Source organism: Cottoperca gobio, chromosome 19 (genome assembly GCF_900634415.1).
Source record: "Cottoperca gobio chromosome 19, fCotGob3.1, whole genome shotgun sequence".
Taxonomy (NCBI): Eukaryota; Metazoa; Chordata; class Actinopteri; order Perciformes; family Bovichtidae; genus Cottoperca; species Cottoperca gobio.
Window position 1 is genome coordinate 47,967 of NC_041373.1, and position 27,175 is coordinate 75,141.

General features: G+C 42.4%; 1 protein-coding gene across 1 annotated transcript; it reads right to left on the reverse strand.

Annotated features, from left to right (window-relative positions):
* Nucleotides 1-25,889, reverse strand: fmn2b (formin 2b). Its single transcript, XM_029457101.1, has 20 exons — nt 24,078-25,889; nt 22,117-22,358; nt 20,694-20,875; nt 19,096-19,246; nt 18,693-18,704; nt 18,330-18,379; nt 16,702-17,636; nt 15,334-15,478; nt 14,788-14,875; nt 12,216-12,277; nt 11,352-11,443; nt 11,053-11,182; nt 10,109-10,255; nt 9,103-9,162; nt 8,680-8,800; nt 8,198-8,290; nt 6,652-6,703; nt 3,062-3,211; nt 2,758-2,839; nt 1-2,119 (listed from the first exon to the last, which is right to left on the reverse strand). Exons 1-20 carry the CDS (start codon nt 25,682-25,684, stop codon nt 2,093-2,095), a joined length of 4,428 nt encoding a protein of 1,475 aa, XP_029312961.1. The 5' UTR covers nt 25,685-25,889; the 3' UTR covers nt 1-2,092.
* Between the last annotated feature and the right edge of the window lie 1,286 nt (nt 25,890-27,175).

Here is a 27,175-nt window from a genome sequence, read left to right on the forward strand (position 1 = left end):
TAATGCAGAATTCATTCTCTTTATTTTACATAAATTACACCTCTCCCAGACTCCATGCATCCTCTTCATATACATGTATAAACATTTATTGCACATGAAACTGTTCAAACTTAGTCAAGTTCGTATTGAGACTATCATGCTGGCCAGCAGGAAATGATATCATTGAAAGAAACAAAACATGTGTCTCACAATACTTATTTTAAACAATGTATTACCTTAAAGTCATTAATTCTGCAACAAAACACACTAGCTGCAATTTAATGCACCATACATATACTCCATCGCATAGTTTTCAACCACAAATACGTGATCAACCAGCTGATGAGAAAATTCACTCGCACACGCGCACGTGCACGCGCACACACACACACCTTCGTATATCTGGTATGATATGCCATATCCTTGACCATACAGTACATTAAAATGACAAATGTAAGTTTACAGTGACATTCTTCTCCTGCTCATCACCACTGCTGCACCAAAGATCACCTGATATCCAGGTGAGGCGATTTACTGCAGCATTTAAAAGGACTGTGTCTGTGGCTGTTGTCCGGGTTATTCCAGATTCCCGTTACTTTTTAACTTAAATTTTTTTTATTTTAAAGTTGTCAGTAATATTTGCACAGTATAACCAGAATATGTCCCCAAGTGCTCCCAATGCCAATCACTCTCGTCCTCTCATACTTTAGTGGCTGCTAAGATTTAAGATTTCTATAGCGCTAAGCATGCCGGCTTTGTGTGTTAGCTGCCGATGCTTCACACTCCCCGGTCAAGTTCCATAAAAAGAAAATCTGCCACCTTTCACCAAAGCTGCACAATCCTTTAAAATAGATTCAAAAAACAAAACGTGTCAAAGTGTTTAATGTTTTTAAATGTTTCAGTCAGAAAGCACATGGTAATAGACAATCATGCTGATATCTGATGTGGACCAAATACTTTGGAGAGCACCTACATATTAAGGCTTTAGAATAAGACGAATTTGGCAACATAACATTCAGTTGCAATTGTCCAATGCATTCAAGGGGGTATGACCATTTATGGTGAATAATCTTTGCCAACAGCAAGTTTTAGAATAACATTATAGCATAAAAACAAAAGCATTTATATAAAGGGAGATTCCAGATTGGATGAAAATAGTAAGAGCGGATGAAAAATCTTGGAAATCTTAGCAAAATGGTGGAAAAAGAGTTGTAAATTTGGACCAACAAATCAAGAAAAATTATTTTGCTTGTATTTAAGGAATTATGAGCCAAAACCTAAAGTGCTTTAGAAATGGCCACACTTCTCTCTGACTTTCTACCATGTTGAGATTGTTTGGTCAACTGCTGTTTCCAATGTCTGGAATAAACCATAAAGTTCTTCATTAGTCATGTTGCATGCTGTATATGTGCACAGATGTTGAGTGTATTTTGTGTAGAAGAGTAAATTAAATGTTTGTTGCTTCAACTAAACATACAAGTGATGAAATGACACATCCGAGTGCATATGTGTGCTTGGCAAGATCCATCAGTGTTCCTGTAGATGCACTGTTCCTGCCCCAGTAGTCATGCTCCTGACTCTTGTGCTGTTATTATTCCCAAACTATGTGCCCTAGCTTTCACACCTGGTGGATCTGAATGCTTAACAGTTGGAAGTTATAATCCTTAAGATCTTAATTATATAAGCGCCATGTTGTTGGTACTATTTATGGCATGTGTTGTCTGGAACTGTGTTTACCATTCTTAATTAGTGAGACATTTGTTATTTTATAAATGTAGGCATATAGTCTGCACAGTTATTTTGTATACTGTATATAGTGTTTAAGAGCTGTGGTGATCTCAGGGACCCATGATTCCTGGTGCCTGGTGGCCCTGCGGCATCATCCATCCATGATTGTGTTGGATTGAGTGACAGCTGGACAGGAGAGCAACGTAAGGCATCAAGCAAAACTGCTTCAACTGGAAGAAATAAATCAATGAAACAAGATGTCCAGAGCAGGCTCTGCTGCACATACATCCTTTCCCTTGTCGCTTCTGTCCTCTTCATACTTTATTGTCTGTGACTTACTGCTGGTGCCCATAGTTGGGAAAACAAGCGTTCCATGTTCACTGAGTCAAATCTTCATGCCAAGCTTGGCTTTCTGTGGAAAGGTCACAGGATCAAAGAGGTTTAGTAAATTACACCTGTCTATCATCTTACTATAAGCAGTGCAAAGCTACATACACAAGAGCATGGAACTTAAAATGGAGTGAGAGTGGATAAACATTTAGGTCAACTATGTTTGGTAATTTCTCAAATTCACGATGGAATTGCTGCCTTCATGCCAGCAGCACAATTTCACATCATGTCTCTTAATAGTGGCACTGATCGACATCTTCCCCGAACATTAAGTGTTCAAGAGAATCTGCAACTGACAGCGGACTTCATTATGTAATCTTCATTCGCTCTCTTTTCCCTCACACAATTTTTTTTTTTTTAAATCAAAATAGATTTATTAAAATAGATTTTAGATTACTTTTGCAATACTTGTATTTTCTCCTACTTTAAATAATTTGAATGTTGTCAAACAAGCCTATCAATTACATTTAAACACTGATAGAGCGTTATAAACCATGTATTACACGTACATTGCTATTGCTAGAAGACTTCATAATAATAATAATAATAATAATAATAAAAAGCGTTATTGTCAGTGGAAATACATATAATTTATTTGAGCTTTTCTTCTTGAGTTTTAAGTTGAGCAGAGTAACACACAGGGGTGAGGGGTGAACTTACGATGCCGGAGGCGTGTTTGGGTTTGACGCTGTAGGAACCCTTCTCCTTGGCCTGTCGGAAACACTCTTCTGCTGCTTTTAACCTGCACAACACACAATATGCAACTAATATGAATACACCAATTTCCTTAACCCCTTTTAATAATTTAGCAGCCAAGATTAATGTCATTGATGTATTTCCTCTGGCCTGTCTTTTTTTAAGTAGAACTTTGAATATGCCTAAAATATATAACATCTTTATATTTTGGTTTTAAAGCAAGAAAGAAAGAACAGAGCAGGTCGTGGAGCCGCATGTGTTACTGTACCTCTCTTTGAGAATAACTTTGTTCTCCTTCTTCCACTGGTCCTTGAAGTCCGAGGAGAACTCGTGCCAGACGCAGAACAACGTGTTTGGTGAAACCTCCTTCTCTCCTGACTTGGCCTTCACTGAGAAGAACACTGTGAGCTCTAAGAACCTGAGAGGACACAATCACACGTTTACTTATTGACATTCCTTTTTGTAGGGTAATCATTATGCCTCTTGATGTTTAATCTAATGTTTCCATGAAAATAAATAGAAACTGATTCATGGTTATTACACAGAAACACAGAAAGTGTTTCCAGGTAACAAGACACAGCATGAAACATCATTTGTACAGTATTACCTTGAAACAAAAGGGAATGTTTGGAACATAAAGGATGATTACTTCCAGCATTATAATATGGTCATTTCAAGAACTTTCATGTGATTTTGAAGGTGGTCTATAATATAGTGAAAACATCCTCCCATTTTACCTCATTATTATCAGGTTATTACCCCACTAATGTCACCATATTAAACATTTTAATCCAAATAGTGTACTGATTGTATTGAACATTTTAATGTTAGCAGGTTACCGTATTACCAAAATAATATTATACTACACTAAATAGCTGACCGGTGGTCAGGGAAGCCGTCCGACTGAAGAAGGAGTCCTTCCGGGTTATGTTATCCGGGAGGACTCCGGAAACAGTTGCAGGGTATCGAAGGACTAGAAGGGCGGCAGCTTCTGCCGTGTCAGAGGCAAAGCAGCGGGTGTGGGAGAAGTTCGGAGAAGCTATGGAGAAGGACTTTTGGTCGGCACCAAGGTGCTTCTGGAAAACCATCCGGCACCTCAGGAGGGGGAAGCGAGGAACCATCCAAGCTGTGTACAGCAAGGGTGGGACCCTGCTGACTTCAACTGAGAAGGTTATCGGCCGGTGGAAGGAGCACTTTGAGGAACTCCTGAATCCGACTAACATGCCCTCTATGGTTGAGGCAGAGCTGGAAGCTGATGGGGGATCATCGTCAATTTCCCTGATGGAAGTCACTGAGGTAGTCAAACAACTCCACAGTGGCAAAGCCGCAGGGGTTGATGAGATCCGTCCAGAAATGCTGAAGGCTTTGGGTGTTGAGGGGCTGTCTTGGTTGACACGCCTCGTCAACATTGAGTGGAAGTCTGGGACAGTGCCTAGGGGTTGGCAGACCGGGGTGGTGGTTCCCCTATTTAAAAAGGGGGACCAGAGAGTGTGTGCCAACTACAGGGGTATCACACTTCTCAGCCTCCCTGGTAAAGTCTACTCCAAGGTACTGGAAAGGAGGGTTCGGCCGGTAGTCGAACCTCTGATTGAAGAGGAACAATGCGGATTCCGTCCTGGTCGTGGAACAACGGACCAACTCTTCACTCTCGCAAGGATCCTGGAAGGGGGCCTGGGAGTACGCCCATCCGGTCTACATGTGTTTTGTGGATCTGGAGAAGGCGTATGACCGGGTCCCCCGGGTGATACTGTGGGAGGTGCTGCGGGAGTATGGGGTGAGGGGGTCACTTTTGAGGGCCATCCAATCCCTGTACGCCCAAAGCGAGAGTTGTGTCCGGATACTCGGCAGTAAGTCGGACTCGTTTCCCGTGAATGTTGGCCTCCGCCAGGGCTGCGCTTTATCACCAATCCTGTTCGTGATTTTCATGGATAGGATATCGAGGCGTAGTCGTGGAGGAGAGGGGTTGCAGTTCGGTGACCTGAGGATCTCATCGCTGCTCTTTGCAGATGATGTGGTCCTTATGGTATCATCGGTCTGTGACCTTCAACAGTCACTGGATCGGTTCGCAGCCGAGTGTGAAGCGGTTGGGATGAGGATCAGCACCTCCAAATCTGAGGCCATGGCTCTCAGCAGGAAACCGGTGGATTGCCTACTCCGGGTAGGGAATGAGCCATTACCCCAAGTGAAGGAGTTCAAGTACCTCGGGGTCTTGTTCGCGAGTGAGGGGACAATGGAGCAAGAGATTGGCCGGAGAATCGGAGCAGCGGGGGCGGTATTACAGTCACTTTACCGCACCGTTGTGACGAAAAGAGAGCTGAGCCAGAAGGCAAAGCTCTCAATCTACCGGTCGATCTTCGTTCCTACCCTCACCTATGGTCATGAAGGCTGGGTCGTGACCGAAAGAACGAGATCACGGGTACAAGCGGCCGAAATGGGTTTTCTCAGACGGGTGGCTGGCGTCTCCCTTAGAGATAGGGTGAGAAGCTCAGCCATCCGTGAGAGACTCGGAGTAGAGCCGCTGCTCCTTTACGTTGAAAGGAGCCAGTTGAGGTGGTTCGGGCATCTAGTAAGGATGCCACCTGGGCGCCTCCCTAGGGAGGTGTTCCAGGCACGTCCAGCTGGGAGGAGACCCCGGGGAAGACCCAGGACTCGGTGGAGAGATTATATCTCCTCACTGGCTTGGGAACGCCTCAGGATCCCCCAGTCGGAGCTGGAGGATGTGGCCCGGAGAAGGGAAGATTGGGGTTCCTTACTGGAGCTGCTTCCCCCGCGACCCGATCCCGGATAAGCGGTAGACGATGGATGGATGGATGGATAAATAGCTTTGCCTCGTTGCTATCTTTAAATGTGTTTCCCCATTATTACTCTTAATTTTTGGTCCCTTAGCACATAAATGTCAGTCTCATATAAACGGTAACCCCAAGCTATTACCTGGTTATTACTTTAGTCATTACATGGTATTACTTCATTATTACCTCTATTATCAAAAGATTAACCCTATCACTATGTTATTAACAAGCTAATAAGGCAAATAACGTCTCTTATGAACATGCACTATTTTTCATAACATGGAGGGAATTCTTATGCTCATATCATGGATGCTTGAAATCCCACCAATCAAAGTTATGAGTGCAGCTGATATATATTTCGAGAGCAATGCACTCTTTAAATGGACATTTTGTGTTGTCACTATCTTTGTGAACTTGGAATAAATCTGACTAGAACAAGTAGGGGAAGCTGTTGCCTAGTAACAGCTGAAAGCCGTTACGAGGACGGCTGTGAACAGGAAACAATGGACACTTAGAGCGGAGTTTTCTTCTGTGGCCAGGGTCCAGATGTTTTACATCAAGATCACTGATTAAGCACTGCTCACAATACTTTTCAGATCAAATTACAAAGATACAGTCACATGGTAGGCCTCGTCATATATCGCTATAATTTATTCACTCAGATTCCATTTGTATGTTACTGTAGATGTGTGATATTTGCCCCTCTGACCACCACAGAAAATCTGTGTGCCACTGACTTGCATGAGCTAGAAGAGTAAACTGTACTTTGAGTATGTACTGTAATCCCAGCCTAGTCCTATTCTCACCACGGGGTCACACACACTTTTAATTGTAATTCAGCCATCTGTACTGAAGTATGATCAACGCTCTACTCACTGTTAATGCTGTAATGTTGTAACTGCTCAACATAAGGGTTACGCTGATGGATGAAGTGAAGTGAGCACAGGGATGTAGAGATCGCAGCTCTCCTCAGTATCACTGGTACAAACACAGTGCTCTCAGTGATGGGGGCAGGTGAAATAAAACAGATAAAGTGTGTCTGGTATAAAGTGAAATGTGTTTTTCTTACAGTTTGTGAGTGCTGCTGAGTTGAGCTTCTAGGATCTCCAGTTCACTTTTAGCTAAGAGAGGAGGGGAAATACAAGAGGTCAATACAAAGGTGAGCCATGAGAAGTACTTGGGTTTGTTGTTAGCTGTCTGTCTCATAGACTTTACATTGATTTGATAAACATAAAAATAAAAACATAAACAAAAATGGTTTTCCTAGACTCTAGGAAAAGTTTACAAATATTATACTTTTTGTGATACATTTGTCCAAACGTATCATCAGACGAGAACATTGATGCTGAACAAAACCCTTGATTATGTTTAATGCCAGCATTTAAATGCTGTTCAATGTTATTAGAATATGTGCATGGCCACTACAGTATGGCTACAACCAGGGAGAGATGGTGGCCATGGCAGATGAACTGGTTAAGGTACACTCTGCAGTGTTTAGCAACAATGTTTTCACAAATGGGTTCCTGTTTTGTTTGTATGGTGCATGCACACGAGGATACATGCACGATACACACTGCTGCCACTAGTTTCAAGCTTTTCCATTGATCAACTGTTGACACCAAACAACACAGCAATGGGCCCACAAAGGAAAGAAAGAATAAGACTCCTAACAAGTAAACAATGTATCATTTTAAATATTTAAAATGTTTGCAAATGTTTAATGAAGATGAATTCAACAAAAAAAGCAAACATTAATTGCAAGTCTGTGACGAGAGGTCAACATCCTCCCCCTCACTTTCTGTATTGATACCAAACTCTCATGTACACACCACATCTACGTATTGCTCCTCTGTCCGTCCTGGGACAGGGATCTGTCTCCCTGGGGTTTCTTTGGTTAGTTGGAGGTTAATTGTGGGTTTATGCTGTGCGAGGGTCTAAGGCAGTGGTTCCCAAACGGTGTGCCGCGGCACACTGGTGTTCCGTGAGACAAATCCCGGTGTGCCGTTGGATTTTGAAACAATCCTCCGTTGGGAGAGGGGGGGCGCAGCGCAGGGAAGCACTGTACTTTATCGGTACTTTGTCCTACACACTTATTTCACAATATAGAAACAATAGGTCTTATATGCTTTGGCCTAAATATAAATAAAAAAGAAAACTGTTAAATCAAACCTGTTTTAGCCATTTGCGCATGGTGGGAAATATTATAGTGTGACACATCAAAGGCTCTCTGCTAGTGTGAAGGAGAATAGCTTCTTACAAGGACTAGGCTAAATAAATGTTCACAGAGTGATAACAGTGATACGATGTGTTAGAGAGGGGATTTTGCCCGGATATGAACTCAGGTGTGCCTTGAGATTGTAGCTTGGTGTTTGGTGTGCCTTGGCCACAGACAGTTTGGGAACCACTGGTCTAAGAACAGAGGGTGTCGTATCCTGTACAGTCTGTAAAGCACACTGAGACAAATGTGTCATTTGAGATATTGGGCTATATAAATAAAATGTAATTGATTGATCGATTCCTGTATCTGCACTGAATGTTAGCACATAAATCGCTAGTTGCAGATTTGTTCAATATGAAAATAATTCCTCTTGATAATGGGATGTTTTGTCAGTCACCTTGTGCAAGGAAGTCCTCCATGTTGTCTTTAAAAGGCTGCAGGTTGTCCTCGTCTGAAACCTTGCACACCTTTTCCACTTCTGATGTACACGCTGATTAAATAATGCAATAAAAATCAAGCCAAGAGCACATTTCAAGTAGACATACATATACATATATTACAGAATGCTTAATATATAGGTACCAAGGCTGAATGGATGTGTAGGTTCAAACCCTTTTTTGTTAGCACCAAAATATATTTTCGCAATATTTTGAATATATTATAGTTTAAATCCATTTAAACTATAAGTAGAAGTTTTAAATCAGCACTCTTGTCAATCAGTAAGTTATAATATGTGATTTACCTTTAACAGCAGAAGCCACAAAGGCTAAGGCTAATTACAACTTAAACACTATGTGTGTGTGTGTGTGTGTGTGTGTGTGTGTGTGTGTGTGTGTGTGTGTGTGTGTGTGTGTGTGTGTGTGTGTGTGTGTCAGTTACCTCTCAGGTCCTTCCTGAGTCGAGTCAGGTCTTTCTGAAAGTCTTCAAACTTCATCTGTGAAGACTGAAACAGGTCGTGAGGCTCAGGGAGAGGATACACACACGTCTCTCTACCAGCATCCTGGTGATGGACAGACACGCAGACAATTAGAACACAATTAGTCACAAATATCGGATATTGTTTTAGGACCATCACATAGATATTTTCAATATACCACTGTTGGTAAATCTGAACTTTGAATGCATTACAGTGATGTGATGCCACACCAGAGGGATGTGTAAATGTGCTGTGAACATGTTGCATACAGAATGTCTGTAATATGTGTTTCTTATGTTGGGTTTGCTTTGTTGTACCTCGTAGCTCTGAATATGAGAGTCTACAGAGTTACAGTATGGGAGGAAGTATAATAACTAAAAGCTTACCTCATCGAAGTGTCTGAGGTAGTATGCAACAATGTAAGACAGAAGACTTTTCATGCCGTCCTGCATGTGGAGAAAAGAAACAAATTGCAGATTTATTATAACTGCATCTTGGATTATTTAGGTCCTATCTATTATGATAAGGTATGCCTTTATTTGAGAGGGAGACAGAAAACATCAGGGGGTGGGGGGTCACATCCAGAGACCTACAGAAGATGAAAACATAAGTCTGCACACTGTCGCTCCCCTGGCTGGAATTGAAATGCGGACGCTGTGATTATATAGAAGTGTCTTGTTACCGGTGCACCTCGGATAACCATATTTCCTTTATAATCCAACCTAATCTAATTTCTTTTAAGAGGCACCTTGCAACTTTGTATGTACTACAAACAAAGAATACTGTGTTTCATTATTGTATCTATAAACTACTGCCTCAGGACTATAAGGGGTGAATAAGACAAAAAGCACCTCACAGGGTGCTGCTGCCTAGCCATTAGCTGCTGTGCTATTTGTATATATTATTAGGTGATATGCAGACATTTGGTGCAAAATTAGCCGCATACAGTTACAGTGAAGTTGTTAGCGTCTTCAGAGTGTTGGTGCTAACTGAAGCCTACTGAAGTGTTTAGTTTATCTGTAGCCTTAACAAAGCCTGGGAGGTTCTAACACAGTCTAGATCTCAGCTGATTGAGTTGGGTGGGCTAAAAACAATAATCTCTTTCACACACAACACCTTTAGTTTTAGTTAAATATATATAAACTCTTCTGTCTTGTTAATAATACTTTCATTCAAGTACAGCCTGTAACAGTCAGGACGAAGCGTGGACTGTAGCTGTAGGAGCTCACCTGGGCGTGTGTGTGTGTAAAATATGAATTGGACTGAACATTTGAATTCTCTCAATTTATTTTCCTTCTTCTATAATCAGCACAAATGTGCAAGGCTGTGGGCCCCATGGTCCAGGGTATTAGATATTTTAATGTGTTTCAGCATCTTTCCTTTTTTACTCACGCTGCTCTTGACATCTTTGAGCTTGGGCAGGATGTCGAGGGAGAAGCCATCAGCTTGGCCTCTGGTCCGATTACCACCATTCATGAAGTTACCAAAAGCCAGAACCAGACTGAGAACCTGCTTCACTGTCTCACTGTCCTGCAACGCCTGCAGAGACATAGAGGTGTCAAAGATACAAACACAATGGACCAATAAGACAAAGTATTGACTAAATGCTCAAAAGTGTGTTTAATCCTCCACAATGGACAGATGTTTTCCAGAGGGAGCAGGCATTTACACCAAATCTCATGAAATCACTGTTCATTTTAACATGAAATAAAAACATGTATAGTGAAGCCAGAGAAGCTCAGTGACAGGGCTGAGAGCTCAGCTCAGTGCTCATACTTAATATTTGAACCTTTGGGAGAATACTGGAAGAGAGATAATAATGCTTTTGGGAAATTACTTATTTATTTTTTATTACTTATATTGTTTGTTTAATATGTGCACTTGCAGAAATGTAAAAAAATAAATAATATTTTTGGTCTTAAAGGTAGTTGCTTGCTGGAACAATTTCTTGGCACAGTGAATTTAATAAAAGTTGTATTTATTATATGTTTGTTACTTAACTTCATTTACGTGTGTCTATCTATGCTCCCGATGACAACTGATAATGGCCATTTAATCAGCTGATAACTTTTGAAGCGTGTGGTTTCCCCCTGCTTCCAGGCTTTATGCCAAGCTAGGCTAACCATGTACTGACTCCAGTTTTCTTCGTGTTTAAGCTTCTCAGTCAGCTGTAATCTGATTGGAGAAACATTTCCAGAAAATTAAGCTAAAGTTCAAATCAACTCTGGGCACAGTGGAGAGGCCACAAGGTTATGGTCAAAAGTCATCCTACAGTATGGCAGGCATCGAGATGTAAAGGCAGTTTGTTTCCCCTCCGTTTCGAGAGATTGACTCACCTTGCATACCCTCTGCAGTGTGTCCAGTTTCTTCATTATGGACGACATGCACTCAGAGAAGCTGGACTGGAAGATGATGCAGAAGACTCTGGCGGAGAAGTTTGGGATCAGGGAGAGCTGGTGGAGAAATCTGCAACACAGGAGGAAACACCAGTTGCTTTGGATCCAACTAATTTCTTATGCAATCTTTCTACTCCTTTATTCTCTCCTGTTTGCTTGACAGTCTTTACAGAATGACACACAGCATTCACCACTGTGTCTGCTCATTGTGTAGAAGTAGTAATGGAACAGCAACTCACTGCTCAGGTTTGTCCAGAGGTTTGGCATTGTCTTTGTCTTTTGAGGACTTGATATGCTTTTCTATCTTGTCCAACTCCTCCTGTTGTGCCCTCTGAGGGAGAGACACACGATTCTGATTTCAACTGTGTCCACATTCATACACTTTAACATAACAGTAGAAAGTGTACACCAGTACAACCTACGCAGGACAAAATACAGACATACTTGCAATGGACGTGAAAGATATGTGTAAATCACACTGAATAAAAAAGATGTGCGTGTTCAGATTTGACTGATTTATGCCTCAGAGAATAAGTGTGATTTTTTTATGCAAACTGCATCAATTCAGTGCTAAGAGTTTCTAGAATCAATCAAACAATCTGCAGTTAGTGAACAAGAAATGGATCAACTATAACTGTACACAGTTGTAAAGCAGTTGTAAAGCCTGGTGTTTATTTTATTATATACTATTTCATTGTATTTATTGATGTTTAACATTATTGTAATTTAAAGTCTTACATAGTTGTATATATTGTTTTTTATGTGAATCACTGGGCTGCATGTTTATATGTAAGGTTCTACATTAATGAATACAGCTGAGTTGAGTTGATTATACTAACAGGAAGAGATACAGAGTAAGCATAGACAATGGAAGCAGCCGGTTAGCTCGCACTGATCTAAAGGAATGTGTGAGTACAAACTACATCTGAAAAATGCAAAACAAGGACTCAAATGCCCAGACTTCCATTGCAGAATAATGTACACAAACACAGACCTGGAGTCGAAGCTGGATAACCAACAGGGTGAAACAAAGCAAAGCCCTCTGATTGATTCTATTATAGTCTGACAAGCAAGATAAACTGTGGACAGTGTGTGTTGCTCACATTTTCATATAGAGCCTGCAGGGTCTCCAGGTCAACTACTGTGTTGTCCAAGTTCAGGATGGCTGGAAGACAGAGAGAAGGACACGTCACAAGTCTGCTCAGTAATACTCAAGGATCATCCTCAGTGTTTAAGTTGTAGGTCCATTCCAGTCTCACTTTAAACAAAGGAAAAAAATAAAAGAAGATAGAGCTGTCAAATTGTATTTATTTATTTATATATATATATACAGTATATCTCAAAAGTGAGTACACCCTTTAGATTTTTGCAAATATTCTGTTATATCCTTTCAGGGGATAACATTATCCTACTGAAACTTTGATATAACTTAAAGTAGTCAGTGTGCTGCTTGAATAACAGTATAGATTTATTGTCCTTTGAAAATTACTCAGTACACAGCTGTTAATGTCTAAACAGCTGGCAACAAAAGTGAGTACACCCCATAGTGAACATGTCCTAATTGTGCCCAATGATGTTGTTTTCCCGCCCTGGTGTCATGTGACTCGTTAGTGTTACAAGGATTCAGGTGTAAATGATAAGCAGGGCTGTTAAATTTGGTGTTTTGGGCACAATTCTCTCTGAATGCTGGACAACATGGCACCTCATGGCAAGGAACTCTCTGAGCGGCTGAAAAAAAGGATTATTGCGCTTCACAAAGATGGCCTTGGCTATAAGAAGATTGCCAACACCATGAAAATGAGTTGCAGCACAGTGGCTAAGATCATACAGCGGTTTTCCAGGACAGGTTCCACTCGGAACAGACCTCGCCAGGGTCGACCAAAGAAGTTGAGTCCACGTGCTCAGCGTCATATCCAGAGGTTGGTTTCCAAAAATAGACGTGCGAGTGCTTCCAGCATTGCTGCAGAGGTTGCAGAAGTGGGATGTCAGCCTGTCAGTGCCCAGACCATACGCCGCACACTGCATCAAATCGGTTTGTATGGCCGTCGCCCCAGACAGAAGCCCCTTCTGAAACCGATGCATAAGAAAGCCCGCAAACAGTTTGCTGAAGACAATGAATCCAAGAACATGAGTTACTGGAACCATGTCCTGTGGTCTGATGAGACCAAAATAAACCTGTTTGGGTCAGATGGTGTCCGGCGTGTGTGGCGGCACCCTGGTGAGGAGTACCAAGACAAATGTGTTTTGCCTACAGTCAAGCATGGTGGTGGCAGCATCATGGTCTGGGGCTGCATGAGTGCTGCCGGCACTGGGGAGCTGCATTTCATTGAGGGACACATGAATTCCAATATATACTGTGACATCCTGCAGCAGAGCATGATCCCCTCTCTTCGGAAACTGGGCCGTAGGGCAGTTTTCCAACATGATAATGACCCTAAACACACCTCCAAGATGACAACGGCCTTGCTGAAGAAGCTGAAGGTTAAGGTGATGGACTGGCCAAGTATGTCTCCAGACCTAAACCCAATTGAGCACATGTGGGGCATCCTCAAGAGGAAGGTGGAGGAGTGCAAGGTGTCCAACATCCGTGCGCTCCGTGATGTCGTCGTGGAGGAGTGGAAGAAGATTCCAGAAGCAACCTGTGCAGCTCTGGTGAATTCCATGCCCAGGAGGGTTAAAGCAGTGCTAGATAACAATGGTGGTCACACAAAATATTGACACTTTGGGCACAATTTAGACATGTTCACTATGGGGTGTACTCACTTTTGTTGCCAGCTGTTTAGACATTAACAGCTGTGTACTGAGTAATTTTCAAAGGACAATAAATCTATACTGTTATTCAAGCAGCACACTGACTACTTTAAGTTATATCAAAGTTTCAGTAGGATAATGTTATCCCCTGAAAGGATATAACAGAATATTTGCAAAAATCTAAAGGGTGTACTCACTTTTGAGATATACTGTATATATATATATATATATATATATATATATATATATTCCATTTGAATATTTTGAAATGCTTCTCACAGCAAATATTTATATATGTAATTAATTTAGATGAATTAATTACAAAGCATGTAATTAATTAGATTAATTGTTTTAATCGCTTGACAGCCCTAATTTTATACTGACTGTATGCTAAAAACGTTGTGACTACATACAAAACAAAATATCAGAAAAGGCACAAAATTATAAAGTGGCTTCAAGCACAGAGCACCACACAGCAACATGTGTAGTGTTTCATCACATACATGGCAACTTATAGTCATGATGTCATTGTGTATAGAGTGTCAACTATTAACACAGTCAGTAGAAGTCGTGCACGAGATGCGAGTGTTATACCACAACGACTGTTCTGCACAAATGTACCAAATAGCAGAAAATAAATATATTTGCCTTTGAGACTTTTATTGGCAGAGATGTTTGTCATGATTAGATGAATAACCATCCACTAAATATTCCTACAGATATATAGGATGGTAGGTAAATTACAGTGAACAATCATTCTCTCCTTTGGTAAAACTAGGCTCTGACGGCTGTATATGAGACTAAATGACTTGGCGAGATGCATCTTCTCCTCAGTGTATATGTGGCATACACGTGTCTACATTAGGATATTTCATGAAGAATTAGAATCCTGTATTACTGATATCAAGAAGAAGAAGAACTCACCGTGCTGGATATCTTTCATGTCAAGATGCAGGGAGGACATAAGGATCCCGACTGCCTGAGAGCGCTTATTGTTTAGGAGCTTCACAACCTAGAAAACACAGATTGGAGGTCAGATTTAAAAACTGTAAAAAAGTGTACAAATAAGTTAAGCTTCTGCAAGAGGAAAGGTCAGGGGTCAACAAAATGGTTCCCTCCCGGGACCATGAATATGCACAGCAAGTTTCTACAAGCCAAGACATTTGCCACAATCGTGTAGCCAATAGCTTCTCATCATATGTTTTCAAATGTATAATTATATACTTAGCACATGAAAATAGTGCACAGTAAAATGTCTTTGCATTGTCATACACAGTAATGGGCATTCTTTATACAAAATGATACAGTTTGTATGGGTTTTATAAACTCTTTATTTACAGAATAGACTTTAGTCATTAAGACTTTACATTCGTAAAACAAATAACAAGCCAGAGTTTTGCCAAAGACAAAATAAATATGTTAAAAACTACTTGTACATGTCCAGTATGTAAAACACGTAAACACACAGACCTGTTTGGCCTTGGACTTGGTGATGGTGTCAGAGAGTGGCTGCTTCTTCTCCTTCACCGCTGTTTTGGAGAACAACTCTACAAACTCCTCAAAGTCCATATCAGGCTCCTCAATAGTGTCCCACACCAATGAAGAAGAAACCTCCCTGAGAAACACAAAACAGTTGAGTGTGAATGTTATCTGTTCAACACATTGCAGAACATCTGATAACAGACCAAAGAGAAAGCATCTGATGTGAAGGTTTCACACAGCTGTGAAATGAGCTTTGTATGTAGAACGTATAACAACTCTAACCCTAACCCTAACCCTAACCCTAACCCACATTTAGAAACCGGGGCCTGTACAGCAAGGAAACTATAACATGTATGTTTTTGACTGGACTGTGATGTTTGGACACACTGTCCATCATTTTGATCATGTAAATTACTGCCTCAAATCACATCAAATGTTTACATCACGTGTCAAGCACTCTGTTGTACATTATTAGGTTTATTTTTTCCATGCACCTTATTGTTGGGCAGTTTAAATGCAGTCGAGAATGAACATAATATCATTATCAGAAAGGTGGTGTGTTCATGTGTAGGCAAGAGGCCCTGAAATATATCAGAGCTGAAGCTGCTGAACAGCTGGAACTGTCAAAAATGCTAATCTCGGGATGCATCAAAAAATAAATGCAAATCATTATTCTGTCTAAGAAAATATAGATACAAGTGCAAATACTGACATCTGTAAACACCACTGCTGTGCATTCACTTTACAGTCGTATGAGAACACTAAACTAGACTTCGAACACAACTTCCAGAACAGGACAAAGTTTTAACTCTTGAGATATTCACTAGGACAGCAATTGTGGATTTAAAACATGCGAATGCACCCACATGTTCATACATCCATCACAATTAACCTTATAAACACTTGACCTGCACGCCAAATTTCTGCCTGTGGGTGGTTTAGGGTTTTTTGTGGACTGACCGACAGAGCGAGCTATAGAGCTGTCGTCGAATGAAGCTATGTAAACTTTATATTTGTGAGATGTTTTTCAGGATTTATATCTTCAGTAGGAACCAACAGACTTGGAGCTGAGAGTCACAGACAGGTCAGGGAAGACCTAAACAGTGTTGCTTTGGGTTTGGGATTTGTTGAAAATAAGGAAAAACGTATATTAGGTTATTATGTTTAAGGGGGTCTTCAGTAGGACACAAACAAAGACCACTAATCTGAAAGTATATCAGATCCTGTCTTTGAACTGTGACTTCTTTCTGCATGCCATTTTTCTTTTACAATTTCCTCCACTATATAAAGTATATCATATTTGGGCTCAAAATGCAAGTCAATTGCAATGAGGCTATTGGACTACACCACCCTTACTTTTTGGTGTTCAGCTGGATTCTGGTCCAGTAGAGGGGCTTCATGGGTCTGGGAGGCTCCACCAGAGCCTTCCTGGGTGGCTTCTCCTGGGTCAGACCCAGACTGTACAGCCCCAACGGCAGAGGAGGAGGCAGGGAACCCAGACCCCCAGGAAGAGCTGGAACACAGAATGCTCCTGGTGGAGGAGGGGGTGGAGGAGGCCCGCAGCCTGGAGGTGGTGGAGGAGGTGGGGCTCCTATTCCTGGTAATGGAGGAGGAGGTGGGGCAATGCCACCAGGGAGAGGAGGAGGAGGGGGGGGTGGGGGTGGAGCAATACCACCAGGAAGTGGAGGGGGAGGTGGGGGTGGAGGAACTGCTGAACCAAAAGGTAATGGAGGTGGAGGTGGAGGAGGTGGAGGAGCTGGCATCGAGCCTCCAGGTAAGGGTGGAGGAGGAGGTGGTGGAGGCGGAGGTGCCACGATCTGTCCTGGTAAAGGATGAGGAGGTACTCCTCCTCCTGGAAGGGGAGGTGGAGGTGGAGGTGGAGGTGGAGGTGGAGGAGGAGACTGCAGCTGACATGAACACTGGACGCCATCCTGCTTCGGTGGAGGCTGCAAGAAACCGTTCTCTCCACCCGACTCACTACAAGGCACTTTGAACTTAAAGCTGTCGTCCATGGGAGACGTCTGCACTGACTTGGCCTCCAGGCAGCCCAGAGCAAGAGTTGCTTCAGTCTGCAGGTGAGCGTCACACACAGCCCTCAGCAGGCCCTCCTCTCCTCCACACTCCCTGTCTGTGGTGGAGGTGGGGGCTTTCATACAGGCCCTGTCCAGCAGAGGAGGCTGTTGCTCCAGCTCAGCAATCTTAGTCCTGAGATCCTCAATTGTTTGTTCCAGCTGTAGGATGACATTTACGTGTTTTGCTTTCAGTTTTGCTGAAGGAAGGACACATTCCTCCTGCAAGTAAGAGAGAACACAATGAAGGCAAATTAAGAATCACTCCTTCAAGAAATCTGAAGAAAAGAAATCTGAAATTAAGTTTATTGTCACTGATACAATCACCTCTCAGAAATAAACATTGACCCCATGGGACTAATCAAAGCCACTGTGGATACATACGTATGCTATAGAAACATATAGGATGAATATTTAGCTAACACAAACCTACAACATAGTGCTACGAGCTACTTTTGTGGGGGAAAAATATTGAGATCTTGAGAATAAACTCATGTTTTTGAGAAAAGAGTTGGAAGTTAAAGTAGAAAACAAAGTTATTATTATTATTATTATTATTATTATTATTATTATTATTATTATTTAGCACGTCACAGCATTACTAGAATTAACAGATAATATTTCCTTGTAAATTAATTGTGTTTTGACAACAATGCAATTTTCCTATGACAGTATACAGCTCTGGTCTGTATGTCTGTAGCTGTTTAAATAGACTGGATTTTTGACTTTTGCCAAAAGAGTAGAGGTCAGTGCAGCTATGTTTCCCCCCTCCCAAAATCTGATGAGTCCATTACGACTTCTCTTACTTCAGTGCAACAGAAAATAATGTATATATCTCAGAGAAAAAAATACATTTAATACATTTTGAAGAAATTTCAGCCTCAGCTTTATGTAGAGAAAATGAAAGTGACTGACCTCATGGCTCTCCTTCTGTTGCGTCAAACCTAAGATAGCTGCATGGTGTTCTGAACAGACAGACACATCCGCAGGTCAGCACAATGCAGAACAACAGAAACACTTTTCAGAAAGCATATACAGTATATCGATTAGTTGACAACTCATGTGCAGCAAATGTTATACTGCAATATTTGTTGCCGGATATTTTTGTTTAGTTGACAAACTTTAAAAGTAAAAGAGACAAACTCAGCATGCATGAAGGGGCTTTATATGATCTTCGTCTGGGGCCTGATAACTATGTTAATCCGCTCGCATTCAGAAATGCTCTGGTTTTGAGTAAATACAGCACACAACACACAACACACAGAAATGACTACTCACCTTGATTGTCTTCTAATATGCCAAAACATGAAAACCCCATTCAAATGAAGATAGAAGATGAAGAAAGGGAAAAGAAACAAAGGCCAGGTGAGTGGTCCTTGCATAAAACTGTATTAAATGAACTGATCTTTAAACACTTATATCTAGCCTCTTTATGTTCCTCTTTTAGAGGGCACAACACAAAAGTAAGCAAGCCAAAAAAAAGGTCATTGTCAATGGATACAGATTCTGATCCAAAGTGTCAAAGGGTGACGACTCCCACAAATCTCAGTGTCTTGCCAATTATTTACTGACTACAAAAATAAGAGCGTCAATTGAGAAATACTTAGTGTATTATGAGCCCTTTCCAGTAGGCAGCTTGTGATGTATATATATATAGACCATGTGTACATGTTGATCTTACCTGCCTCTGTGGATTTGAGTCCAATCCTGTTGTCTCCGCCTAGCTTGGCTGGAGGCCAGGGGCCCTTCAGCTGCCCTGGTAGTTTCCCTTCCAGAGGATCCAGGGAGTGAGGCGGCTGGTTAACTGCTGCCCATGTGTACAGCTGGTCATGCTGGGAGGGGGGAAACTCTTTTAAATGCTTAATTTTTCATGTAGAGTAGATTTCGTTTTTGGTACTTTTACGCCACAAACGTTACATCTTACAGCAAATATCTATACTTTCTACTCCACTACATGACATGTTAAGTGACACGTTCCAGTGAGGTTGCCATTTGTTTTTTTCAAATTAAAACAAAAACATCAAAGATGCTCTATGAGATGATGCATTACAAGCCGCGCCAGCTGTGTTGTAATAGAGCAGGTGGTGTGTTTACTGTCCCAAAAGTTTGACTTGTATGTGTTTACCGCAGTCACTATAGTTAATATGGTCAATGCTTTCAATGGTTTTGCATTAAATGACTGTTTTTACAGTTAAATAAAAACGTTTTCAGTCTGCAGGTCACAACTAAAAGAAACTATTTTTGATTGTTAATTTTGATTGTCATGAGTCCAAACGAGAACTATGTAACCATCATGTCTCTCTTTGTTGTGGCAGTAGCTCAGTCTGTAGGGACTTGGCTTGGAAATTGGAGGTTCGCCTATTCAAGTCCCCGATAGGACCAAGTACGGAGTGTGGTACTGGTACCTGGAGAAGTGTGAGTTTGCCTCCTGGGCGCCCCTGACCAAGACACCGTACCCGGTTGCTGGATATATAACAGCTGCCCATTGCTCCTAATACTAGGACTAGTCTACATTTGTATGTGTACACGTGTGACAATAATAAAGAGGATTCAAAAATATCCTTGGATTTGTGAGAGAATCCACATATTTGCTTGTGGCCTTGCGAGGCCAAAACCGCTACTGGCCGAGACAAAGACAGCACATTATTAACATTGCATTATGATGCTACTATATGTTAAAAGGTTCTGACATTCACAGCATTCATATAGCAACAAACAACTATTTGCTATCTAAAGAGAAAGAGGAGCGATGTCGTTCTGAGCAGAGAATGAAGTTACTCTCTCTCCCTGTGTGTAATCCGAGTTTCTCTGTTCTTTGTTTTGGTAGCCGGGCACTAGCTGTGCATGTTAGTGAATGTGAGTCCCTCTCTGTGTGTGTGCTACTGGCTAGCTAATTGGCAGTTACCGCTGATAACTCATAGAGGCGCAACACCCACCCTCCGGCTCCCCCCAGGTTAAAACCATTAGCTCTGTCAGCACTGTTGCCATTGTTTGCACTGCTAGCACTGCTAGCCGCGCCATGTCTGTTCTGCCACCTCCATTTTACTAGTGACGTCAGAGGTGAGAGCCATGTTCAGGCAATCCTGTCCCAGACTCTGAATGTCATATAGCACCTATAAAATGCTAATACATTTTAAACCCATGTCCCATATCATTGTGAAGAGGCGTCCATTTAGAACAATACATATAATATTATATAAATATAAATATAAAAACAACTCACAACAAACATAACCTAACTACAGCATGTAGAAAGGTGTCCAAAGTGTGATTACATACATCAAACTTGGCTGATGCTGTGGAGGTGATGTGGCCGGTGCTACCTCCCAGCTGCTCTCTGAAGCAGTCAGCGAAAGGCAGCAGGAGACCCATGGCAAGGATCCTGGAGCAGAGCCTCTCCGCCTCCTCCGGCTGCTCCTGCTGCTGCTGCTGCAGGAACAGCTTTTCCAGAAGAGTTCGACCTGGACAGACAGCGATGAAACAAAGGCTTATGTGACATGTAGTACACATGAGAACTTGAGAACCACAAAATCTATTGCATTTTATAAAGCAATTTCTTGAAAACCTTGATGAATAAAAACCGCTTGAACAAATAATGGGACATGTTTCCATACACTGTAGTACGTGTTACTGACAGCACAGCACAAGACTGAATTTGAATGTGTCTGTATCTTAAAAATAGTCAACGCTGGACTTCTGGAGGTTACTTTGTTACTTACCAAGAAAGCAACTTTATTCTGCAGAAATCAAGCTGGGCAAATAGTTTTTCTATAATCACCTTGACAAGTGATGAGCCACAGCTTCTTATACACATGGCATTCAAAAGAGGACACCAGTGATTTAGCATTGCACTCCTATAACATTGTAATACTACTGAAAGCTGCCTGTAATCCCACACACGTAGTATGAATGTGGCAGCAGTATGGTAGAGCGAAAGTGAAATGTGACAACTGACCAACTTCATGTAAACTGGGGTTTCAGAGTAATCGGACTATATGTGTTCTCAGAATTCTTATCTGATTATTCACAGTAGTCTGTAATAAGTTTCTTACGCGAGTATAAATGTCTGTAGCTGATGATATAGATTGGCCCTCCCTTTGACTCCTTCAACCTTGCAGTCCTGATAAAAAGCCTGAATTGTAATCTGTTACTATTCATACATTCATGTGGTGTATTAAGGTTCTCAAATTGTGAATTATGTAAATCTTGGTTCTGAGAAGAATAAAAAAAAAAAAACGAATATTACCGTGACTTTAAGGAACAGCACAGAAGCAGACGTAGATCGATGAAAAAAAGGTTGATCTTGTCTCCAACTAAAAATACCTTTTAGTGTGGGCAGAGAGCCCGACATGCATTGATTTGTTATTGAATAATGTTTTCACTGACCTGTAGGTGTAGAAACAGTGTTACTGTAAGAATAAACTACAAGAGATTTTTCGGCTGTTCCAAAACTAGTAAAGGTGTCATTCTGTGTATGCTGAATTCGTGAATATATGTGTGTGTGTGTGTGTGTGTGTGTGTGTGTGTGTGTGTGTGTGTGTGTGTGTGTGTGTGTGTGTGTGTGTGTGTGTGTGTGTGTGTGTGCGTGTGTGTCCTCACAGCCATTAATGCACACTTGTTACATTTAGCTCAATGCTTTCTTCTTGCCCCCAGGAAAAAAGAATCATCAACTGAGTTGAAAGTGAGAGCACTCTGTGCTCACCTGTGAAGATGTCCTGAAAGCTGCAGGTAGAAACCTGTCCACAGGAGGATCTTCTGGTAGCACAGAGGGGCTGGCTGCCTCCTCCTCTGTAGCCCACCAGATATTCTCCTGAGCCTCCTCCATCCTCCTCTCTGCTCCTCATCCTTCTCTCAAGATCCTCCGTCCAGTCAGCCGAGCGACTCAGAGACCCAGCGAGGCTTCGAGAGCGCTGCCGACGGACTTGATGACCTTCAGCCATTGTCCTGTCAACATTTACATTTCAGGTTAGCTTTGCTTTGAAAACAGATCATTCATACAATAAAATAGAGCACATTACAACTTAAAATAGGGTTTAGAAGACCAGACCAGTGTTCTTGCACTCAGTATTTTCAGTATTTGTAAAGCAGACAAGTATGCTGTGGTGTTTCAGGTTTTATTTTGTAACTGTCAGGCAGCCAATGGTTTCCATTTATTTACATAATGAAAATCTACTTTTATGAACCTAGAACCTGCTTCAGTTAGGTGACCCATCCAACATTAATGCAACTGAAAGGGGCAGTGATCCGCACTACATTTTCACACAATAGTGTCCCTTCAACAACAACAATAGCAGGCATTATGCTGATGAAGTTAGGAAAAGTTAGGACTGCAACATCAACTGTGGAGCCCAGTACTGAAGTGCTCTTCATCTAATCTAATGCTCATTCACACACACTGAGGCTATGCCTTTGATTGGGGTCAAATGTATCATCAGGACAAAGATAGATTAACTAATGGTATGCTAACTGAATGCTAATGAAACGTCGGCCAATCATGCATAATTAATCAAGCAGCTTCTGACGTCTACCTTTATGTCTGACTGTATACTATACTACATTTTGTGTTTGAATCGTATTCACTGTGTAGTGTTTTGTGTTAGTTGAGCAGTTATTTTTGACACACAGAAAACAGCCACCGGATGGCTCTCTTGACCTTACCCTCCAAAAATGGCGACCTTGCTGTCGACTACCTCACATGCCCATTCCCTATTGGCTTCGGGGAGATTTGAGATACATGTGCAAAAGTGATAACCTGCTTTTGTTTATATTGATGGTAAATCTGTATCTGTAATGTTGGAGGTGAAGCAACAGTAACTAAATGGCTGCTGGGCTTAGTGAGGGATTGATTCTAGTGTATCCAATGAGGTTTACAGAAAGACCACTGGTCTGATTTTCATGAAACATGGTGGAAGAGTGTAGCAAGGGCCAAGGACGAACACAATAAATGTTGGAGTGGATCCAAATCTCTGGGATGATACACTTTTGGAAACGGCAATGGCGGAGATCTGTGCTCTCTGAGTGCCCTTCTAGTTACATTTTGGTTTTATTTTGAAAGCTTTGGGCATTATTCTAATCAGTTATGATGACATTCTACTATCGACGGTAATGAGAAACTCAGAACATGGTGACATTACTGCACAAGCAGTCAGTCAGTCAGACAGGTTGTAAACAAGACAGTGGTGTAGCCAGAGTATCTAGACCACTTTATTTGGAGGTAAAACTGAAACCATATAGCAGAGAGGCGGTCCGTCAACTGTGATGGAGGTTTGGGTTATCATTTGATCATTTTAACATATTGTCTCCCAAGTTTGACCAACCTGGAGGTTTGTTTACGACCTGTCTGATCAGGGATCATTACACTGTCTGACTTCTTTTTAGCAACACCAGACCCCAGCAACTATGTTGCCGAGTATGTACCATTTGAGTTGATGCTCAAAACTATTAAAAAAAAACTTCAATTATCCTCCTTATCTAACAAAGGGAATATACTTTATATGCAACCCTGATTAACATCACCTGACGACTGTTAAAGCCAAATCCAAGTTTATGTTAAAATGCATACTGTATCATATGTGCTGTCATATTCTCATGTCAAAGGTAAAACTAAACTAAAGTATAAAATACTAATAGCATAATTATTATAATTAACATCACCACAGGTACCTGTGGGGGTGATGGTGGGCTCTGCGCGGGGACAGGGGGCTGTGGGAGGGGGACAGGGATGGGGAGTGTCCTGGGGAGCTGAGCTGCCTCGTGGTGGTCTTGATGTAGGAGGGGAAGATGGGAGGGTAGGGTTTCACCACAGGGGTAGAGGAGGTGGAGGAGTGGGTGGACCTGAGCAGTCGTTTGGCCAACGTGGGGCTCTCCTGGGGAGGTAGCGAGGTGAAGCACACGCTGCTCCTCCTGCACTGCTGGTTGGAGGGGGAGGCACCGCTGCTGGCAGCAGCAGAGTGGTTGGATTCGGATCCAGCACTCAGGCAGTCCTCAAGGGACTCGGCACTGGTACCCGAGCCCAACTGAACCTCACCTTCTTCAAACACGGTCCCTGAGCTCAGCGCTTCAGGACTTTTGTTGTGGCTGTCTGCTGGTGGAGGACTGAGATCCACATCCACCCCAGGCTCCCTCTCCTCCTCTCCTGGGGTCTTCTCAGCACTATCAAATGTGAGATCAGGAAAGCTGTTACCACCGGCTGTCATGGTAACAGGGCTGACTGCTGCTCCCCCTGCAGTAGCCATGGTGATGGCTGTGTGAGGGGGCTGCTGCACCCAAGCATGCTGGTCTTTTGTGCCTGTGGCAACACAAAGAGAGGCTTCTCTCTCCCTCTGCCCCTTCCCATTTAGTTCCGGATGCTCCACCCCCTCCTTCTCCTCCCTCCTCTCGTGCATCTCTGTGTGTAAGGGGAGGTGTGGCGACGGCGGATGGTCCGTGCGCTTGACAGAGTCAGACAGAGTTCCCGTCTCTAGGAATGACAGGGCATCAGACCCCAGTTCTAATTCTGGAGTCGGGTCAAGCTCCTCTGGAGGAGTTAATTTAACTACCCCATCACTCTGCCTTCTCCTCCCCTCTCCTCCCAAGCTCAGATCCCTTTCGCCCGCTCCCTGTGCTCCTACAATAGAGTTAACTCCCCCATGCTGCTGTTGGTGCTGGAGCCTTATAGCGAGCTGGATGTCCGCTAGCAAATCCTCGTGGTCGGCTGCTGAGTGGAAGCTGTAAATGTCTGTGTCTGACCCTGAGCTCCCTCCCTTTGGCCCTCCATCCTCTGTGGAAGATGTTGCTGCTGTTGAGACTTTCCGCTGCACCTCCTGCTTCTGCTCTCGTCTATCTTCATTCTTTTTTCCTGGCTCTGGTTTCTTTTTCTTCTCAGCCTCAGTGTCCGACTGCCCAAGCTCATCTGCAGACATTTCAGGTGTTTTTGAGCTGTCCAGTTCATCATGTTGAGATACTAAAACGTCCTCCTTTGAGCCTGTTACTGATGAACACGCGTCTCCTTTCCCTTTCAGGTTGCCCTTTCTCTTCCGGATGGAGAAAACAGAGGACTTGGACTCAGATTTGTTTTTCTTCTTTCCTGATCCTGTGCCAAGCATCCCCCCTCCTCCTCCTCCTCCTCCACCGCTGCCTGCTCCTTTACCTCCATGCTTACTGTGTAGTTTTTTGCCTCCCTTTTTCGTGGTGTCCCCTCCTCCCTCTTTCCATCCTTCATCCAGTGAAGGGTAGCTTCCATTACCCGATGCTGCTGCAGCTTTCTTTTGCTTAGCATCCTGGTTTCCCATGTTGATAGAGTGTCCGATAGCTTCCTGCCTCTCCTCTCAGGTCATGCCTGGGAGAGCTCCTCCTGCCTGGGGGAGCTTTTAGATGCCTGTGCCCGGGAACGTAGAACCGTACTGGCCTAATCTTTTCTTGTACGTCTGGTGGAGGAGGGGGAGCTGCTGGTGCTGATGGTGTAAAAGCTATGTTGTGCGACGATCTTCTTCGTTGTTTTCTGGTGACGAAGGCTGGCGTGGCAGTGATGTTGACGCCGATGCAGGAGAGACATACAGCTTCCACTTTCTCCTCCCCTTTCTGTCTCTGTCTTACCCTCCCCTCCCCCTCCACCTCTTCTCCATCTACTGAAAGGAGTGACGTAGGCACTGCATGCTCAGTGTAGCTCTGACAGGGAGGCAGACTGGGAGAGATGCCATGCCACTGGGATGGGGACACAAAGCTGAGCCTGCTGGAGAAAAAGAATACAAAAGACCTGAGAGGAATAGAAATGCTGCGGGCGACTGTGGCACTGTGCCGGCGCTGTGGGGGGAAATGTACACCCTCCTCTTGGCTGAGCATTCTCATATGGTCTGTCACTGCAGCTAAGCACACAGTTGCTCACTACATTTCCCATGATTCCCTGACTCTTGCCTACATCACCCAAAGTGTGGGCTCGACAGTAAAAGGACCTCTTATGCAGCTCACTGTCACTGCAGGATACTGGTTCTTCACAAATAATTATGCTTATTCTTCATTTAATGAAGAAGTAATGCTAAGCCATTTGTTAATTTACTAAAAGAGTCATTCAACAAGGGTTTCAGGTATATACATTGTTCATAGATTTTACATTATATTTTTTATCCATCTACTTTTAAGATCAATTTAGTTAACAAAAAAATTATAATCTCACCGTAATGTCCAATGTTCCGGAGCTTCAATCACATCACATGTTCTTCCTCAGCAGATGGAGTTGTCACAGAACTGTAGACGTTCACATTCCCCTGCTTTTATCTTGTCTAGTGTTGTTAATAGTTACCTCCTACAAGGAGATAATTTTAGCTAAGACACAAGTGAACAGAAGTGGGACATTTGTTTGCTTTATTTAACTTTGTGCTGGTAATATTTGGCCAGGTCACAGAGAAAACATAGCACTTATACTGTAGCACTAAACATGCTGTTTTGTTTGTTTCAAATAAACAGAAATCATTTAATCTTCCCAGAAGAAAAGACCTTTGACAAAATATTGCCTAGCTGACCAGTTTCCCTTGTATATTCAGCCAACACAAGGCAAGGAGATGAAAATAAAATCACACATTTGTATAACCCGTGCCCAATTTTCATATCTTAAAATGATTAACTTCAAACAAGTCATAAATATATACATTCTGTATCAATACCAAAGTAAAAATCAGATCTAAACATATATGACATCCACAACCGCTAATCATTACTGTGTAACGCTCAATATTCCATTTGAGTAGCAGTATAATCATTTTAGTTCAAAATTATAGTTAAAGATG

What these genes read in the sequence shown, in the direction of transcription:
- fmn2b (XM_029457101.1), bottom strand. Translation starts at nt 25,684, where the DNA reads ATGGGAAACCAGGATGCTAAGCAAAAGAAAGCTGCAGCAGCATCGGGT. An exon ending in GGAGGACTTCCTTGCACAAG is followed by an intron (nt 6,704 to 8,197) that starts GTGACTGACAAA and finishes CTCCTCTCTTAG; the next exon opens with CTAAAAGTGAACTGGAGATC. An exon ending in AAAGTTATTCTCAAAGAGAG is followed by an intron (nt 2,840 to 3,061) that starts GTACAGTAACAC and finishes TGTGTTGTGCAG; the next exon opens with GTTAAAAGCAGCAGAAGAGT.